Below are 20742 nucleotides of genomic sequence, written 5' to 3' on the forward strand. Positions count from 1 at the left end.
CCCAGCATGCCGCAGCTCCTGTCTGCTTCATTCTCGCTGGAGACTGCGCACAATAGCTACTGCTGTTACTGTTTTTGATACGCTCAATAAGTTTCCATCTGGCAAGAAAATACGCCTTTATCCTCGGGCTGCGGCACTCAAAGGCAAACTCGGGGTATATACAGCTCTCATATCAATTAACCTGAACGATCATCGATGGGACTGGAAATAGCAGCAGGGTGTTGAATAATTCAGGCAATAAGCGGCAGCCCAGTGCTTACAGAGGAAGTCTGATGAAGTAACATTTATGAATGTGGACTTGGAGTTAGAGCCGGACAAATGCCTAACCCGAGTCAATAAGAGAATCTTCTGTGTAGAGAAGATGTCAGACATTCGAAGATGCAAACTGTCACTACAAAAGTAACTGTCTATGACAGGGGTCTCCAATTATAAAATTTGGGGGCCAAATTTTACAATTTGGGGGCCAAATTTTACAGGCTGCCGGACTACAAAATTGCACCACAATTTTATGTTTTATCTCTATAAGATCCACAAACAACTCACAGTGGCACATTTCAACAACAGAAATGAATATAATTCTAATATTAGCATACATTTATAAAAACAGGACTAAAGCACTAAAACCCAGGCATGACAAACCCAATGTTTACAAGAAACCTGACTAGACAAACCATATCTACCAGAAAAACATGGATAGGCTATAAAGCAGAACTAAAACAGGTCTTGGACTATCAGGCCTAGTTTCGTTTAGGCCTAAATTAGAACTAGGCCAACTTCAGGTTTAAACCATGCAAAACTCTAAACTAGGTCTAGCACTAAAGAAGTACTATAATAGTATAGAACATTACATTATGGTATGTTCCTCATTAACAAGCAGACTTCCAAACATGTCACATTTACACTAAATCATCAATGAAGCTGTTATCTGCAGCACCATTGGTTTGTGCTTTGAGAGAGCAGTGTTTCAGATGAATCTTTGACCTGTCATGACAAGCAGCAGACCTGCTGCAAAGCACAGCAGAGCATTGTGGGGGAAAAAAACTACTTATATGTTTTTTTAAATTATGGGAAACTGGGCCACGGGCCATTATATATATATATATATATATATATATATATATATATATATATATATATATATATATATATATATATATATATATATAGGACCATATTGCTTGGCGGCCCGGAGTTGGCCCACGGGCCGCCTATTGGAGATCCGGGGCCTATGATATATGAACTTAAAGGCTGTATTATTGCTTTATAATATGTTTTATTTGATTACATTGGACAATTCTGCAGAGTGTCACAAGAGGTGTTTGTTTAAGAATGACATATGGCTTTATAGCTCGGCCTGTTCTACAGTGACAAAGAAAAGCTTAAGCCTTGGTTACAATGACCTGTACAAATGGCTGCCAATCTACGAGGGATTTTTTGCGAATGTCCTACATCGTTCTTGAAGCTGCCTTACAAAAACACTGTGTTGATAACCTGTTCTTAAGTTCGTAGCCAGGTCGATGGATGATCTTGTTGAATATTTTACAGCTCAAAGGAGCGCCATACGAATGCCCTAAGAGCAATGCACAGTATTTATGAAAACTCCACAAAAGAGATCACATGCTCATTAAGTGGATATTATTGATCTCTTAAATCAGATTCAGTCAAACAAATGTCCCCATATCTCTCTTATGACGGCAGTACAGTGCAAAAATACTGGACTACAAGCGTCACATCTTGATGACGTGGCGAACAAAAATAATAGCAGGCACAAGTTACGTATTGCTTTTTATTCAGCAATGACTAACAAAAATTTGGGAAATATTTAGACAGCTTGAAAGGACAGTAAAGTCGAATAAATAACTGCGAGACTCTGCTGGCTAATCGTTAATTGCTAAATCAATGATAATCATCCAGGGTTATTGTGAAGGGATATTGGTATGCTTCTCTCCTCTGTTGATTTGTAATATAACATCAGCCAGCTGACAGTCCCCAAGGTTTTGAACTTGGAACCAGAGCGGCTACAAACAGTTCCCAATCATGCAGAAGCTTGAGCCGTAAAAAGGCATATAATAGCCACAGCAAAAATGAAAAGTTGCGCACTCATAATACCTTTTTGTGGATGACTTGACAGTGCCTCAAGTTGCACATAGCGAGAATATACAGCGAGCGTGTGAGAAAAATATGAGTAGGACTGTCATAAAGATGCATTAGTAAAGCCTCATGGCAACACCTGAGAACAATGTAAGAACACAAAGCACTGGTTAGAGACTAGACACAGTACAAGTGCTCCTACTTTGTATGATTTTAGCCCATTTTGTATTTGTTAACTTTATTGATTGTTTTATTGGACGTTTTAGTTGCATTTTAAGATAAGATAAGATAATCCTTTATTGTCCCACATGGGGAAATTTCATAATTTATCGGGATATTTTGTATTTTGAGTGTCTCTCATTTGGTCCCCCCAGTATGAATAAAATACATTCCATCATACAGCTTTGTTTTGATAAGAACACTTTGAGTTGATATTGAGAAGGCTGATGTATAAACGCTGTAAGAAGGTTTTAAGAAACTTTTCTCCCTTCCACAAACGTCTACTTGCTCCTGGTTTTGTACGACCTGTGAGATCTGTACAAGTGAATCATTTGGACTGTTTTTTGTGATTGTAGCTTTACTAAAGTTTGAATTCATGAAGCTTGGAAGATCCTTTTTTCTCTCTAGTCTTTAGATGTGTGATTATGTCATCCTTCCATTGTGTTCGGTTTTGGCATGGGAAGATGGGAAATGTTGAATTTGCCACGGAGAACTCACATTACCAAAACTCCCTTTAGTGAACGTCAGGGTATTTGTATGTTCTACATTCTGTAGGCCAGACTGAGAACATCACAACAGCCAGTGGTGATGCTTGCTAACATTCATGCTTATGATCAAGCCTTATGTTGTAATGCATTCCTATTGACAATGTTTAGAAAGTGGCAACAATAAGACTAAAATGATATAAACTTTTGATAATTTAATTTGATGCTTAAAGGCATTTTGTATTTATAAATACTGAAAAAGTGTGTTATCTCTCAGATAACGTTTGGTGGACTGGTGGATGTCTGAATTTTGTAGCATAGTGACAAATTGACAACTGCAAGGGACCATATGCTGCACCAGCTATGGCTTATCTTTTATTCCCTCCTGTCACATCTGATGATAAGCTACTCCCGTAGACACAGCTGCCCTGGGGCAGACTGACGGGGTATGTCTCACAGCTTTATGAACTTGAGCACTGGGGTTGAACAGCCGCCTTGTGAGACCACATGCTCTTCTCGGCTCACTGTCACCCCAGTGAATGATTGCATTATTTAAGTTACTCCGATTTAGAAAAACACATTTCTACACAGCAGCCAGGCTAAAATGTTTATCAGACTGTTGAAGACTATAGGGCAATGCTGTTCTGGAATATTACCACACTGACTAAACGCCTGTGTCGCCCCAGGGTGCTACTCTACTCTCTGGTGAAGATACGGGGGAGGCTCTGCTCTGCCTCCGAGGACAAAATGAAGGAGAAAACACAGGAAAAAGAAGGGAGAGAGACATATCCACATACACACCAGCAGCTGTGGGTAGAAGAGAGGAGAGGAGCAGGGAGGCAGATAAGCGCCTTAGAGGGTGGGAACGATAACTGCTGATAGTGAGACACTCTATGGAGGCCCAAAGAAAAGAGAGGGAGCGAGAGGGGAGGAAGAGAAATGAAAAAAAAAAGCTAGAGAGACAGTGAGAGAGAGAGAAGAGAGTGAAAGGGGTCGAGAGGAAGCGACAGAGAGCAAGAGAAAGAGGGCAAGAGAGAGAGGAAAGAGAGACAGCTTCTGTAATAAATGAGATCAGGCTCCCAGACCATCTCCATAGCAACCCAGCAAGACGAGCTTTGGTCCCGTCTGCGCTCCTGACGAAAAGGTCTCGTCCATCCTGTGCCTGTTGGCAGCGGGACTATCACTCCACACATCAGAGCAGGGCTGGATGAAACTGGGACTATGGCGTGGCATCTGTGTGGATGTTCACACCAGCAATGTGTATTTAACGGTGACGCTGTTTAGAATACGTCATCTCATTAGTTTGGCACAAAATGGTTGACTAAACGAAGACATAGAAATGACAAAATAAAGGTGACTGTTTTTCAGTTGTATGAACAAAGATTTGAGAGTGTCCATTGAGGTTCTAGCCTGAATAAAGTCTGGTGGCTTAGTCGGTTAAAGTCTATGGTACTCAATCTGCATTTCACTTCACATGTGTTTCAATATGTGGTCCTGGATAACACATGTTTGGACAAGTATATGCAGTTTAAATCTCACACACTTGAAGGGTTCACATGTTTTCATCCAGTAAGTGGTATTTCTCTCATGTTGTGTTGTAAAAATGTTTTCCTTTATGTGAGTTTTCACTTCTTCCTGCCTCTTTTCAAATGTCTATTGAAATTTGAAGTATTGTGCTCTCAAATACAGTTTCTTTGCCAACCACATCATTACTGCTGTTCTATTGTTGAAAATAAATAAATACATACAAATAGATAAATTAAAAATAAACACTCCATGAAATAGGCCTACACTGTTAGAGGCTTTTGCTATATTGTGTAGTTTTACGGCAAAACAAAATCAGCCACAACACTCTGCATTTATGCCTGGACAGATTCTTGGACACTGTATACTATCGATTGTCCCTTTGCATGAGGCTAATGATGCTGCGATTTTGTCTTGGCACTCACTTTCTTCTAATCTCCAGAGACTTTTACTGGTCCTTTGCCATCCTATTTCTCTAGACTTGACCTACGGAAAAGTTCAAAATCAGTAAATACTGGCACACAACCTTGTACTATGGCCCTGAAAGAGAATAACTCTTTATCGCTTCAAGAAGTTGAGCGTGTTCAAAGTTTACTTCAATTATTACTTATGTTTAATGTCATATAATGTCACTGTTGCACCTCAAATACATGCCTCATGTGTTTCATTTGTGCATGTGTATATATGCAGCAGTTGCTTTTGGAAACATCTGTTAGTTCCATGTTGCTGATACCTCTGCTGCTACGTATCTAATTGAAAATGCTTCAGTTCCCTCTATTGCCTGTAGAGGGCAATTATATATCTAATCAAAGTCACTGTGAAAGAACAAGCTGCATAAAAGCATAATATGGCCCTGTTCAAATTGTAAAAACCATCCTCCCATCTCCCCTAATTATTTTAGTCTGGTCTATTTCAAAAACATGCCTCACATTTTGGACAATCTCTGTTTCATATTTGCCTTGTTAGACGGCTCCTGCCCGAGCATGACACAGCAGACTGCTTATTCAAAGCACAAAGCTTTATTTAATTTGCACACAACAAGCTGTGGCTCTGGGAGGTGATTGGACCTCAGCTGTCGACAGATACCCATCGTATGATTCATTGCAGGGATATTCAGTCAATCAGTGCAAGTGACTCACTGGCCTGGTAAAGCACAGCCCCCTCACGGTGAGTTTAGGCTTACTAATATCAGACCCAGAGGTGGAGTTTCACTGAATTGATGAATAAGCTCTGTTTTTTTATACTTCTCACTGTTCTTTTGTGGAGACCATTATAATCTGGGACAGCAGATGAAAATTAGGCATTTTGAAAAAAAATCTGGCACAACCAAAACATTCATCATTGTGCATTAGGTAGGGAGGTAGTCAGCAGTAATTTGGCATATGTTTTACATTCTCTGCTTTTGCTTTAATTAAAAGATGTCTGAATGGAACTAAATCAAACATAGTATATATTTTCTATATTTATATGGGTTTCAGGTAGTTGATGCCTTCCTGATTTGAGGGATTTTGTGAGGACGTTTTCCCAATTCAAAAGATAACATTTAAGTGCCACTCCATGGTCGAGTGGATAGCACGCATGTCTCCATGTAGAGCAGGAAGCAGACCTTCCCGCTCACATCTCCATTTCACTCTACACTGTCCTGTCCAATAAAGCCTACAGGTCCAAAAAAAAACATATTTTGATTTGAAGCGCACAGTGGCTCTGATAACTGTCACAACAAAATGAGGTGGGAATCCTTGAGCCTGAAACCCATGAATTGCTGGTAACATTCTATAGGCAAATAATATTTAATACAAATGAGGGCAGCTAAAAGGAATAATTCGTAGGTCTCGTCACAAATATAAATGTGAGTTTACCTTTTGGATATTTCATGACAATGTTATCAATAGATTTGAACTAGGTCCAACTAGAATTTGTTGTTTAACTGTCGGATTGCATAGTTGTTGACCTGTTTATGGTTCATATATCCACATGAAACTAAAAAATGTGAACATTTTCGTAACAGCCCAAAGTGGTACCATTATTCAACTCTAAAGACTTAATCAGCTAAACATGGGCCATGATATTAATGAAACAAGTTTGTGGAACAAATCTTGTTACAAATTGTTTCAAATAATGTTACTAGGTTAGTACTGCACCTACGGCTGCTACATTCCACAATCTAAAATATTCCTCATAAAGACACGCCAGACTGTCTTGCTGGTAAATATGTACAAATCATTTATTTCTATCAGTATTTAGTATGATTGATTCTGCTGCTAATAAACAGTGTAATTACCACTGCCTTTGCTGCTGGTATAATGTGTATTTAGGACAACTTGATTTGTACTTTCCACTTCAAGTTGAAAGGACAATTAGAGTAAAGTAGCAGCAAGTGGAAGTTATTGTAGATCGTAAAGAAAATGGAAAGAGGTCTAATAATGCCTTATGGAAACTTCATTAAAGCCATCTCGATCATCCTGGTCCAAAGAGCTGAGCGAGACAGTAGGACTCGGAAATACTTTTACATGAGCTTGCATATTTCCTGTGCATGGATTGATGGCAGAGGTGGGGCCTGAAAAAACATATCGGATGTCTTATCAACTCGATATGTGCGTTAATGTTGTGCAGCGCGCTCCATCCGGAAACTACTGATGGAAGAAGAAGTCTGCCTCCTCCTCAGTCCACCCCTCAGAGCGGTGTCCTCGAATAGCCTCCAAATGGACAAAATATTAATCAAAACGTCTGGGCAGGCTGCAAAATGACTATTCATGTCAGATGTTGATTTGGTTTGCAAGTTATTATCCTGAAATGTTAGGAAAAAAATAAAAAGTGGGAAAAAATGCTTGTAAATAAATGTAATAGAAGGTTTAAGGGAGGTTGTATACTAGAGTGCACTGGTTTACATACCAGTGCACTCTAGTGGCCGCAAAGGGAATTGCTGGTCAGGTGTATAAAGGTGTAAAGTGCTCAAATTCTTCTTTAAATGTGCACTATATGTATTTTAATCTGGTCTGGTCCAGATATTTTTGATGCCATACATTCCAGGCAAAGCAATAACATCTCCATAGAGACAAGCAGGCCGTGGGAAAACTACACAGCGTACCTTTAACTTTGTAACAGAGATATTGACAAAATGGCTCTGATTTATACTTAGGAGTAAAAATATGAAGGTACTTTCCAAATTCTGTATATTTTTTAGGCACTGGATCATTTCTCCCTTTGGAAAAAGGCGTGACAGCTGCGAGATGATGAGGAGAGCTGAAGGGAAATATTGATTCAAGTGTCACCTCCGCTCCATTATAATGAAACGCTGAAGGTGCAAGAAGTGAGAAAAGTGAGTATTGCCTCATCATTTAACAACATGATGCAAAAAATGAGGAAAAAATTATTGAAAAGAGACTGCTGAATATTAGACAATCGACGTGGCATATGATTTTATTTACACAAGAAGGAAGTAAAGCAACATATATGGATGCATTTACTGTATCATATTTAAAAGGCACCATTTGACAGACCATTTTTTCAATATAAACAGTGTGTGAATACAGCTTTCTCCTTTTTTAAACTGAAGATTTTCCTTAATTCAAAGGCAGAAGAAACATTGTAAGTTACATATTTCTATCGAAAGATGCTGTGGTGATTTAAAGGCACTTGGCTTTGAGTGCTGTGTGAAGCAGGCATTACATTTCATTAGGCAGAGGTAGGTGCGGTTGACGAATTGTTCATGGAGTTTTCAAAGTAATACATATTTGTTTTCATTTATGTAAAGTATTAAACAGTTTTTAATATTCCATACAGTGTAGAAAATGTAAGCATCTAGATTTGGTAATACATGTTTTGTTTATTTACACATAAAGCAAATTGAATTGTATATTTGGAGTGGGCCACCTAATGTAATAGTAGAAATGTAAAAACCTGAAAAAATATTATCCAAGTGAAACCTAATTTTTCATGCAGAAAAATGTGATTCCAAGTGGGTCACATACACGTCGTCCTAGATAGATGTGTTGTATACTATATGGTTTTGTGGTTGACAGTAGCAGCCAGGCTTCTTGGAGCCAGCGCTCTCTTCCACTTCCATGTTTATTTTAGTCACAATAAAACAGTATGTTGGCTGTCATTTGAACCATTACGCTTTTCACAATAATGAAACAATTCTTGACATGATAAATTAACATTAAAATGCATTAATGATGCATATGTTTTTTTTTATGATTTCCTAGTTTTGACTTTATTTGGTGGAATAAAACCTGTTGTAAATAAAAGATGCTTTTACACCAATCAAGTGCCAGTTTGAGAAGTTGAAAAATTAGAAGTTGACAGGAAACAGAGTTCCAAAACATTATAACATTGCACTGAGACTACATAAAACAAAAATACTGTTTTCTGAACCTTGAAACAGTCAAAAACAAATGCTATTTTTGTTTGATAAATAATAATTTTCTGTGACATTAAGAGGACTTTTGGCCCTGTGTAAAACATGTTTTACAGAATTTTCTAATGTGATGTCATGATTTTATAACCTGGAATTAAACATTTAAATCAATTAGTAGTTCAACCTGTCATAGACACTATAATGTTATTCTTAAGAGATCAGAGATTTCGACCCAAAAAAAAATGCAAGACAATATATAGACTATTAATAAACTCTATATGTGCTTCTTATCGCTGAAGAGTCCTATCAGAATACAGGAAGAACAGGAAGCAAGGCTGTAACTGAGAGTTTGAGTCTGGCAATGCTAATTCCTCTAAACGTGCACCAATCATGGCGAGATAACACAGCCACTAACGGAATGTCACTCGTTTGGGATGTTTTAGGCAGCGAGTGAGCAGTCAAATGTGCGTTTAATAATCAAAAAGTAGTGGGAGCATTTGGGTCAGCTCACCTCCAAACTATAGCTTTTGTGTTTGCAGTCTGCAGTGGTCAGGGAATAGATCAACAGAAATGATTGTTTACACAGTGAATCACAGTTTTCTGCTTCTACAGTGATAAAATCAAATCAAAATTACATGATCTGATTAGTGCATTTATAATGAACATATAGCTGACTGCACAGTATACATTTATTGCATTTAGACAATCATATGTAAATTAGGCTGAGGCTAGTTGGTTATGTGTGTAGCACATTATTCCTTAATTAGCAAGAGGCAATTTACTGTTAATGAGCATAAATATATCAATAAATTAGTTCATTAGGCACCGAGCATAATGCGCAAGTGTTTGGCATTTCCTGTAGGAATGTGAGTAATTGACAAACATAATGTTCAAATAAAAAGTGTTGTTAAAATACCAAATAGTCGGGTTACACAAGATCCTGTAACGTCTCATAGGCAGTTATAGTTGTTGCCCTTTTTTTCCACATTTCAGTAACAGTTTGTGATTCAGTCCACGTTTTTACACAATTCTAAAATTGTCTGGTTAAAATCTTCAGCCTGGTCTGCAAAAACGTAATGTCCAGCTCCACGGATTGTCTGTAAAAAGACCAGTTAAGACTTTTATTTTCAATTTAAGAGACTAATAATTGACCAATGAATGTACAATTTAGACATACTATAACAGTTTAAAAATACTTTAAATGAAATTAAATGAAAAACATAACCACAAATTAGTTTTTCTAAATTTTAAATAAAGCAAGATCTTATTTGAAGTTGACATAGGAATACATTTAAATAAACACTGTAATATTTATAATTCATTGTTGATGCTACCGGTATTTCATTTAGCGAGCACCATTTTCAGAACAAGAAAACAAACAAACAAAACCCAAAAAATAAAGATAAATACGTGTTTATTATCAGCAGGAAAATACGGAACAAGAAGAAGATAAATGTAATAAACCCAGCTCCTTTCAATACATAATACATATCTATATATAGTTAAATCATTTCAACTCCAAAGGGGTGTGTAACTTACAATGATATCCACTCGTGAGGAGGACCTGATGTTTCTGATGGCGCTGCCTGAGTTGCTGTCTATACTGGATCTGGAGCCGTAGATGATGGAGATGGGGATTTCAGGATGAAGTCTGTCGATTCTGTGCAGCATTGGCCTTTTAGCCCAGCCGTCAGGAAGAGACATGTTCTTGAACGCCGTTTCCCCACTGCAAAACAAAAGAGTGTTCTCACGATCACAAACTGTTCAAATATAACCTTGTCCTAGGCGGGTTTGACAGCCTGTGAACAAAGATAGGTTGGTGTGTTTACGTACAAATATTCAATTGCAAAAAATAACTGGAAAGAACATAGATTTTTTTGTCATTTTGTCCTATTTGGCAATGTAAATGCTCTCTTCATGGAGCGAACAACAGCAACAGCAACAGCAACAACAGCAACAGCAACAGCAACAGCAACAACAGCAACAGCAACAGCAACAGCAACAGCAACAGCAACAGCAGCAACAGCAACAGCAACAGCAACAGCAACAGCAACAGCAACAGCAGCAGCAGCAACAGCAACAACAGCAACAGCAACAACAGCAACAGCAACAGCAACAACAGCAACAGCAACAGCAGCAGCAGCAGCAACAGCAACAGCAACAACAACAACAGCAACAGCAACAACAGCAACAGCAACAGCAACAACAGCAACAGCAACAGCAGCAACAGCAGCAACAGCAACAACAGCAACAGCAACAGCAACAGCAACAGCAACAGCAACAGCAACAGCAACAACAACAACAACAGCAACAGCAACAGCAACAGCAGCAACAGCAACAGCAACAACAGCAACAGCAACAGCAACAGCAACAGCAACAACAGCAACAGCAACAGCAGCAACAGCAGCAACAGCAACAACAGCAACAGCAACAGCAGCAACAGCAGCAACAGCAACAACAGCAACAACAGCAACAGCAACAGCAACAGCAACAGCAACAACAACAACAACAGCAACAGCAACAGCAGCAACAGCAACAGCAACAGCAACAGCAACAACAGCAACAGCAACAGCAACAGCAACAGCAACAGCAACAACAGCAACAGCAACAGCAGCAACAGCAACAACAGCAACAGCAACAGCAACAGCAACAGCAACAACAGCAACAGCAACAGCAACAGCAACAACAGCAACAGCAGCAACAGCAACAGCAACAACAGCAGCAACAGCAAGAGCAACAGCAACAGCAACAACAGCAACAGCAGCAACAGCAACAGCAACAACAGCAGCAACAGCAAGAGCAACAGCAACAGCAACAGCAACAGCAACAACAACAACAACAACAACAACAACAACAACAACAACAACAATAACATCATGTATTTACACAGTTTATACGTAAATAATCTACAAAAACTAATACCGGAATGTGGTATTTTAGTGAGCAGATTAAAAAAATATATTTCATACATTTGGGTAAATATAAAGTAAATCTGCTGTTTGAGGTAAGGACTGACAGACACTAGACTGAGCATCTGTTGTGTCCCATTGCAAAGTTGAAGCCAGCATCACTAAAATTAGATCTCTGGACAGGATGCAAGCAAGATGTTGTACATAACAGCATGTATGGATCAATAACAAAGTTAAAAAAAAAAAAAAAAAGGTAATTTATATGTTGAAATGTTGTAAAATTACATCCACATTTACTTTTATATGTGTACATTGAAAAGCATGCTTATCCAGACATTTCTGTTATAAAAGTATTGCTATTGATGACATACAAGTTATATCAATTATAAAATTCCTAATTTATAAAATAAATATTAAATCAAATAAAAGAATGGTTGCTTATGATAGAAATGTGAAGATCCTGAGCAAACATAATTGGAAAGATATAACGTGGAATAAATGAAGAATAAATTCAAACGTCTGGACTTTTAAGAGGTTAACTAAATAGATAATACCTTGGTGTTTGTACGTTTAAGTGGTAGATGTAGTCTGTCACTGTGTTGTCGTCAAACATGGAGGAAAACTTCTTCTTAAAGTCTGGTCTGAGGGTCTGGACCAGCGTGGGACCTAAAGGAGAGAAGAGGACAGAGATGCTCAGCCGTCATAATGAACCATGTATCTATTAAGAAACAAGGACACATCATTATCCTTTACATGATTTGGAAGAACTGAGAGGGCAGGCAGCCATACGGAAATGAAGTGTTAAAGCTTAAGATTTTGCAGTTCACAGTTCACTGGCTCTCAACTTTTAATGAAAAAATGTGATAGGAATAGAAATCTATCTGGAATTAAAGTTTAAGAGCAAATAATGTGGGAGATTTGAAAAGGCTGAGAAGTTTGGAAAGACAAACGCATGTTTTTTTGAGTCTCTTGGGACTTTCATGCTATTTTTAAAGTAAAAAATAGACAAGGTGTTTTTTTAATATATAGAATGCTTTTAGTAAAGAAAAGATCAGACCATAACGTTTCAATTTTGACATATAACCTAACACTCTCCAAATTTCACCTATGCAATTATTGTAGCCATTTAAACATTTATAAAGTTTTCATACATTTTTCATAATTCCACTCACTTTTATAATACATGGCCATGACTATTGACCTCCCTCTAACATCAGCCTGTTAAGATCACACATTATAATGTGTCTTGTGTGATCCTTGGCTCTCACCTAGTGGCCCGACCAGTCTGAGGCCAGCCAGAGGGTTGAAGGGGCTGAACATGGCTCCCAGAGCTTTGATCCACACTGGGATGGTGCTCTCCGGGTCGCTTTGGTCCAAACTCTCTGGGAAACCCCATGGCTCCACCAGGACGATGTGCTTTACTCTACACACAAAGATAAAACACATGTAAGACAAGGCAAGTTTATTTGTAAAGCACAATTTGTACACAAGGCAAATCAATGTGCTTGACACATGTATAAAATCACAAAACATAAAAGAGAAGAGAGCAAATAAAGTTCTTTCAGTCATATGCACAGCTAAACAAAACAGATTTTAGCTTGGATTTGAACATTAGAGCAACATAGAGAACAACGTAGAAGCCTGTCTCACATCTTCAGGAAGACTGTTCCAGATTTTAGCTGCATAAAACTAAAATGCAGATTCCCCATGTTTAGTCCTGATTCTGGCACCTGCAGGAGGCCGGTCCATGTTTAGTCCTGACTCTGGGCACTAGCAGGAGGCCGGTCCATGTTTAGTCCTGACTCTGGCACCAGCAGGAGGCCGGTCCATGTTTAGTCCTGACTCTGGGCACCAGCAGAAGGCCGGTCCATGTTTAGTCCTGACTCTGGGCACTAGCAGGAGGCCGGTCCATGTTTAGTCCTGACTCTGGACACCAGCAGGAGGCCGGTCCATGTTTAGTCCTGACTCTGGGCACCAGCAGGAGGCCGGTCCATGTTTAGTCCTGACTCTGACACCAGCAGGAGGCCGGTCCATGTTTAGTCCTGACTCTGGCACCTGCAGGAGGCCGGTCCATGTTTAGTCCTGACTCTGGCACCAGCAGGAGGCCGGTCCATGTTTAGTCCTGACTCTGGGCACCAGCAGGAGGCCGGTTCATGTTTAGTCCTGACTCTGGCACCAGCAGGAGGCCGGTCCATGTTTAGTCCTGACTCTGGGCACCAGCAGGAGGCCGGTCCATGTTTAGTCCTGACTCTGGACACCAGCAGGAGGCCGGTCCATGTTTAGTCCTGACTCTGGCACCAGCAGGAGGCTGGTCCATGTTTAGTCCTGACTCTGGCACCAGCAGGAGGCCGGTCCATGTTTAGTCCTGACTCTGGCACCAGCAGGAGGCTGGTCCATGTTTAGTCCTGACACTGGCACCAGCAGGAGGCCGGTCCATGTTTAGTCCTGACTCTGGCACCAGCAGGAGGCCGGTCCCTGAGGTCCTCAGAGTCAGAGATGGTTCATATGGCACTAACATGTCCGAGATGTACTTTGGTGCTAGGCCATGGAGAGACTTGTATACTATTAAAGTTGCTTTAAAGTCTCTTCTCTGAGCCACAGGAGCCAGTGCAGAGACCTGAGAACAGGACTAATGTGATGGTACTTCCTGGTTCTAGTCAGGACCCAAGCAGCAGCGTTCTGGATGTACTGCAGCTGTTTTACAGCTCGTTTGGAGAGGCCAGTGAGCAGGCCGTTACAGTAGACTAATCTACTGGAAACAAAAGCATGGATAAGTCTCTCCAAATCTGGTTTAGACACAATACCCAGGATTGACCCTTGGGGCCACCCCACAGGTCAGGGGCATGTGGTGTGGTGTATTTTAACACGACAATGTGACACAGTTTTGCTCATTATTGTTCCTCATTACAATTTGCAAATTAGTCAAATTCCACTTTATTATCAAATGGTTTCCTATTGTCAAATGTAAACAGACATTTCTTAAAGTCTATTAAAATAATGCAATTCAAAAGCTATTTCATATGAAACAATAAATGGGATTTAGCTTCATTTGCAAACAGTAAAAGACACATAACATCACCCAGTTTGGTGTATGACAAATATGCAATTATGATGAACTATTGTGTTTTTAATTTAAATATAGCTATCTATTCACGGTCGGACCATGAAGTCAGGCTTAGTACAACAACATAATGTCCCCAGGTCAGGAGCATCTCTGTTAATAACTTAAAGGCTATTCAGTAAAATAGCAGGATAACAGAAAGAAAAGAACAGGAGGGAACAGAAGTGAATTTTAAGCGTTACTGATGCAAAGAGTTGATAAGGGATTGGGCGTCCCTGGGGAGGAGCGGCTGTGCTGTGCTGGAGATGGTGAGTGGGAGATAGAGGCTCAGACACTTGGAGGGCAGAGCTGTTATCTTGGTCTGCCAGCGCCTACAGACGGCCACACCAGCACGACTACATCCAGGGAAAAATAACATCCAGTGCTGCTATTTGCTCTGCCCATGTTAGGGTCATTATTCAAAACACTGTACCTGTTCGCTTCTGGACAATGCACTTAGAATGCATGCATGCATACTGCCAATGATGGATAAACCAATTTGTGAAAGCAATTTGATATCCATAACAATAAGATAATCTGTTCTCTTTGAGCTGCTCCTAAAGGTAGAGAGATGTCTCTTTATGTGGCATGCAACAAACAAGAAAAAAATGAATAAACATCAGAGCTGTTTCTAATTATTAAATAAAATTATATGGCAAATGAATGACTGAAAGTAAAATCCAAGGAATGCTAAGTAACTTTTTGGTAGAGACTTCTCCAAACATACCAGGCATTAAAAGAATCAAAAGAATATACAATATCAGGAAAAAAAGTAATAATAATAATAATAATAAAAATGTAAGGCTGTGTTATTTTAATTGATATTTATCTGCCCTTCTCTCCGGTCAGCAGATCATTCCTGGTTAGTGGTCCCAAAAACAAAAGCAGAAACTTAAGGGGCCACTTCTTCTCCAAAACTGTGGAAAAAGCACGGCCCCTTCAACAGTGCAACACTTTCTATTCTTAAGTCAGCTCTTGAAACAGATCTTTCCTCTTTAGCTTTTCATTTAAATGTTGACTTTTAGTGTAGCGTGTTGTTAGTGCAAAAGAAATAAAGCTTGATTTGATTGGAGATCCAGTTATTTATACTCGTCGCTGATCAGATTGGGTATTTTTTAATTCTCTGTCAGTAAAAGCATGTGGTTTGGAGAGTTCAGACTCGAAGGAAAGGAAATTGACTTACTTTTTAGTGCTAAGTGACAAATATTAAAAGTCTATTGCTTATGTTCAGGTCAGTAAAAATAAAACTTAAAATGGGAATTGTTCAAATTAAAGAAAAAACATGTCCTACCCTTTTTTATGGATAACATTATTTCCTAATGGTCCATTGAGAAAGACCCCCCTCTAAATCACAGCTTGTTCTCTGCAAAGTGATGTCATTTCAAATAATGTATCTATAACAACAATAATAATAATAATAATAATAATAATAATAATAATAATAATAATAATAATAATAGAGAACATGTGAAATAGTTGCTTTCTTCCAGTGCACTCACCTGTCTGGATATTTAATGGCGTACGACACAGCCAGATAACCACCAAAGTTATGTCCCAACACGATCATGGTCTCCAGCCCTAACTTCCTCCTCCACTGTTCGATGGAATCCACATACTGCTCCTCTGCCACCTGTGGCTTTGTGGAGAACTGCGGTCTGGTGCTGAGTCCAAATCCCAGCATGTCTACAGCCAGGACCGGTCTGTGCTGCGAGAGGACATCCACATTCTGAGCCCAAAGTCCAACTCCGCCTCCGAAACCATGAAGGAGAACCAAGGGGGTCGTGCGTGTGAGCGGGTCGCTGGAGAAGGCGAGCGTCCACAGCCGGTTGTTGTTGGAAATGGGGACGTACTGTTTGGAGAAAGGGCTTGAGACGCCTGGAGAGAGAGGAAGACGTCATTGAGAAATAGCAACCACTTCAGTGCTACACGATACAGACAAAAATACAGAAACAATTCAGGCTCAAAAGCTTACATCAACATAGTGCTAAATATTGAATCAGCACAGCAAACAATGATAGAAGTTTAAAATTGAGCTGGAGGACAGAGTACTTTGGATGAATTTACTAGAATATGAACACAACCGACTGAATATTTAAGTACATTTATATGTATGCTTTGCATACTAAAATTCAAATATTAATACTACTTGCCTTGCTACTTACTCTCCATTTGGCATGCAACTTCATCATTTGGAATAAAAGATACTACACAGACTGGTGATATCAATAATAACTAATATAACCTCAAAATGCCTCTTTGTTCATTTGTATCAGTCTATACGACCTACTCTATACATATTGCACTTGATTAGTAATTGAACAAATGAGAAATACTAAAATTCATAATTTATACATGTATAGTAAAGTGGTTATTAACCTAAGATAATATTTGGCTACCCGATCTAACTGATTAAATATAATTATGGTCTAAATTATAATTAAGCGTCTAAAATGACATCAAGCTAGAATGTATACCAGTATATCTTATTTCTTTTAGTCAGACAACTTTGTAGTGTTTTGGCTGCTACCATCTTCAGAACCGTCACCGGTCTCGGTGGTGACGTGTCAATTATCAGCTGTTGTTTCTTCCTGACAGACTTGGCAGGTCCCTCAGACTGACCACGCCCCCTGTCGCCCGCTGGTCCTCGGAGAAGAGTGTCCTGTGTGCGAGAGGAGGAACGCTCCTTCATCCCGGTTGATGGTGTCTGTGCCTCACTTCCTTGCTCACAGTTAGCAGCCAAAACATGTCATGTGAAAAGCATCTCACTACACAGTTGTCTGACTAAAGGAAATAAGATATACATCATGACTGAGGACAAAATGAACGTTACCAAAGTGACACTAAACCAGATCTGAAATGAGACAAAGGGTCTGTTCACACTTGTAGTTATTTGGGCCTAAATTAAGCCCATTTTAGTTCCGATGTGGACGTGGTTTGGTCCTGCTCTAGTCCTTGTTTAGTCCTGATCTAGTCCAGGTTTAGTTTCAGGTTCTGTCCTGGTTTAGTCCCAATTTTGATGTGGTGAATCTGCAAGTGGGAAACTGTGGATAAGGTAGTTGTAAATAATGATTAACACAAAGAAAGACAAGAAAAATAGCTTTGTCTTTAAATAAAACAAGAAGTCAAATTGCAGCAGGCCCCATGTATCATAAGATGCGGCCCACAGATTGAGAAACACTGGCATAGTACATACACAGACACATTGTAACACAGGAGGCGCTCAAGGCCTTGCTAGGGGGCAGAGCTAATCATGACGCCACAAAGCAATCAAGGAAGCACTGATTTCATTTTGATTGCACATAGTCATACAAACAGGTCAAGTACTGTGACATTTTAACACATACGAAACATACACAGAATACAAAGTTGCATGTCTCTTACATCGCAGCATCTGTTCCTCTGCTGTCTTCAGTTGGTTCAGTGAAGAGGGGCACCATGACGGCAGCCAGTTAGGGAGCCAGCACCACCTCGAGAGAGCACAACATCACATGAGAGACACAATATCAAAGAAACGACGTTAGAAAAACGATTTGAACTAATATAAATATAAAAGGTATTGAATATAGCTCAGTTGTAGTCTAGTCCCAATATAAAAAACTTCAAACTCAATTTCAATAATAAGGAATAGGCTCAATTTCGATACAAGAATGGAATAAAAACAAGTTTTTATATAGGATGTAATTATAGCATTTTAAGTACAGTGTTGTCTTCATGTTACCATGTGGTGCTAAAGTAATTCTTATAAAGCTCAAAATCATTCTATAACTCTTCACAAAAGCTAACATTTTGTCCTGTTTAAGTGATTTTTTAGTATCAATGCATGCTCAAATGAGTATCTAGTTTCAAGATAAAAATGTGATGAATCGATTACCATCTGATTATTGATCATTTTGAACCCTACGCAGTTGTATAATATGAGGAAAATAATATTATTATTTCTAAAGTATATTTGTTATACTTACATACATACAACAACATGTATAACCTTATGACATGTCAAAGCGGCCCTTTTGTAATGAAAAATGATAATAATTATATATATATATATTTAATAACTTATACTATATTTTATTTGAACATAAACAAATCTGAATAATTAATTAATAATGATGTATTCACCTTCTGTGATATAAAGGTTTAATAAACATTTCTTTACCATTCTGTTTTTTATATTTGCTGTTATTATTATTTATATATTGAAAATTGAGAGGAATATAGTTAATCAAAGTCTAGGCCAAAATGTAATTATTAAATGGGCTTTTTGTAAATTCAAGCAACCTTATAGTACCTTATAGTTGAGTCCACGTATCCCCAAGCATTACTGACAAGACTGTGAACTCCAGCTGCAGCCAGCACTTTGTGAATGACCCTGAGTTCAGAAGAGAGTGAAACAAAAAGTATATGAGGGCAAAGAGCACAAATCAGGGCATAGGCTGTTTACAGCACCGCTGACCGGCTAAGAAACAGAATTCCTCTTGTGAATAATTACACAAGAGGAGAGATTTATATAATAGAGTTTCTTTTTTTCAATAACAAAAGAGGAGGGAATAAAACACAAACGCTAGCAAAACGAAAAAACAGGACACAAAAAACACACACACACAAAGCAGGACCCAGGAGAACATAAGTTAAAGGAGCAAAAGTTGAAAATAAAGGAGTGGCATCAGAGGAAAGCCCATATACGCACACACACATAAAGAAGAGTTACTGCATATCAGGTTTAAGATAATTGTCCCATTTTGTCCATTGTCTTTTAAATTTGTCAATTTTTAAGTTGAGTCCTGAGGTTATTTTTTATTGTAGAATGGATTTCATGGGCATGGTAAATATCAAAGGCTCCTGATAGTGTTTACCCTCACCAAGGACACATACCAGGACATTCAGCAGAGAACACTGTTGTTAAGGTCCTTATACATCCATAGTATTCAAGCCATTTATTAGTCACTAGGACTGTACTCTAAAATATATGCATATTGATAAGAGACGCAGCATTGTGACTGTTAAAAACACAAATTTACTCAAACCTGAAGATTTAATACATTTAAATATCTGCTGCCTAGAGCATTAACGCTGAACCTGTGGAAAAAAGACAATATATGTTTTATATTGGGTATGTGAAGGACATTTCAATTAATTTAGTTATTCTTCATAATAGATACATACATTTATAAAACTTTAAACTTTAGTGTGGTGTGTGTAGTATTGTGGAGCCTGTATTATGGAGCCCTATTATTATTATGGTTCTTTGCAATAGACAGTTTTAATTATCACTAAGCAAAAACTAAACAAAACATGTGGTGTGTTTCTGACAACATAGTAATGGACAGTGACAATATGCATTATTACATTATGTTATCAGTAAATCCCCGTTTCACCCTCCACTAAATATATATTATCTAGTAATAGTATTACAACCCTATACAGAAAACAGACTGAAATGTTTTTTTCTTATTTATTTCAAATATGTTGTTTTATCATTGTTCAATGTTTTATGTTGCACCAAATCACCAAAGCAAGTTCCTATGTTTGTGAATTTTGTTCATTGGCAATGGCAAAAAAAAAGCTTTTCTAATTCTGATTCTGGGATTATTTAAACTGGCCATTATAGAGTCAAACATGTCACTTGGCTCTAGTAATTACCGTAATAAAGGTCAGCAGCCTACAACCCCTCATAGATCCTACATTCACACTGATTAGTGTCACCATTGACTGAAAACGTTATGTCACAGCCAGACACGCACTTATAATGCAGCTATAGGAAACACATGTTCACAAGTATAACAGTGTTGGTGTAATTATAGGATAATAAAGCAGATACAAAAACGTACTATTAACAAACCTGAAGTCCATGACACATGTAAACATACGTATATTACACTGACATAGAATAGAACGGGTAAATAAACGTGATTTTAGCAGAAAAACCTACCCTCTACTCGCTGCCACCTCCCGCTCGGCCATAGCTCCACAACAACGCTGTAGACTTCTCCGGTCACGTGACCAACGTAGAACGTCAACACAACTCCACAGTGGCTCGGGTGCGTTGGTTTTTAA

The 20742-nt window shown here is 38.7% G+C and overlaps 1 protein-coding gene across 1 annotated transcript; it reads right to left on the reverse strand.

Moving 5' to 3' along the window:
* Positions 1-9318: 9318 nt before the first annotated feature.
* On the reverse strand, positions 9319-20710 carry abhd5a (abhydrolase domain containing 5, lysophosphatidic acid acyltransferase a). Its single transcript, XM_072460102.1, has 8 exons — positions 20618-20710; positions 18977-19057; positions 18070-18155; positions 16188-16563; positions 12857-13011; positions 12143-12254; positions 10219-10405; positions 9319-9776 (listed from the first exon to the last, which is right to left on the reverse strand). The coding sequence occupies exons 1-8, from the start codon at positions 20647-20649 to the stop codon at positions 9687-9689; spliced, it is 1119 nt and encodes a 372-aa protein (XP_072316203.1). The 5' UTR covers positions 20650-20710; the 3' UTR covers positions 9319-9686.
* Positions 20711-20742: the final 32 nt, after the last annotated feature.

This window comes from Eucyclogobius newberryi, unplaced genomic scaffold (genome assembly GCF_026437365.1).
Source record: "Eucyclogobius newberryi isolate DKJ021-1_F unplaced genomic scaffold, fEucNew1.0.hap1 SCAF_3, whole genome shotgun sequence".
NCBI lineage: Eukaryota > Metazoa > Chordata > Actinopteri > Gobiiformes > Gobiidae > Eucyclogobius > Eucyclogobius newberryi.

What these genes read in the sequence shown, in the direction of transcription:
- abhd5a (XM_072460102.1), bottom strand. Translation starts at nt 20,649, where the DNA reads ATGGCCGAGCGGGAGGTGGCAGCGAGTAGAGG. An exon ending in GCCATTAAATATCCAGACAG is followed by an intron (nt 13,012 to 16,187) that starts GTGAGTGCACTG and finishes CTTTGTGTGTAG; the next exon opens with AGTAAAGCACATCGTCCTGG. An exon ending in CCTCACGAGTGGATATCATT is followed by an intron (nt 9,777 to 10,218) that starts GTAAGTTACACA and finishes GTCTTTTTACAG; the next exon opens with ACAATCCGTGGAGCTGGACA.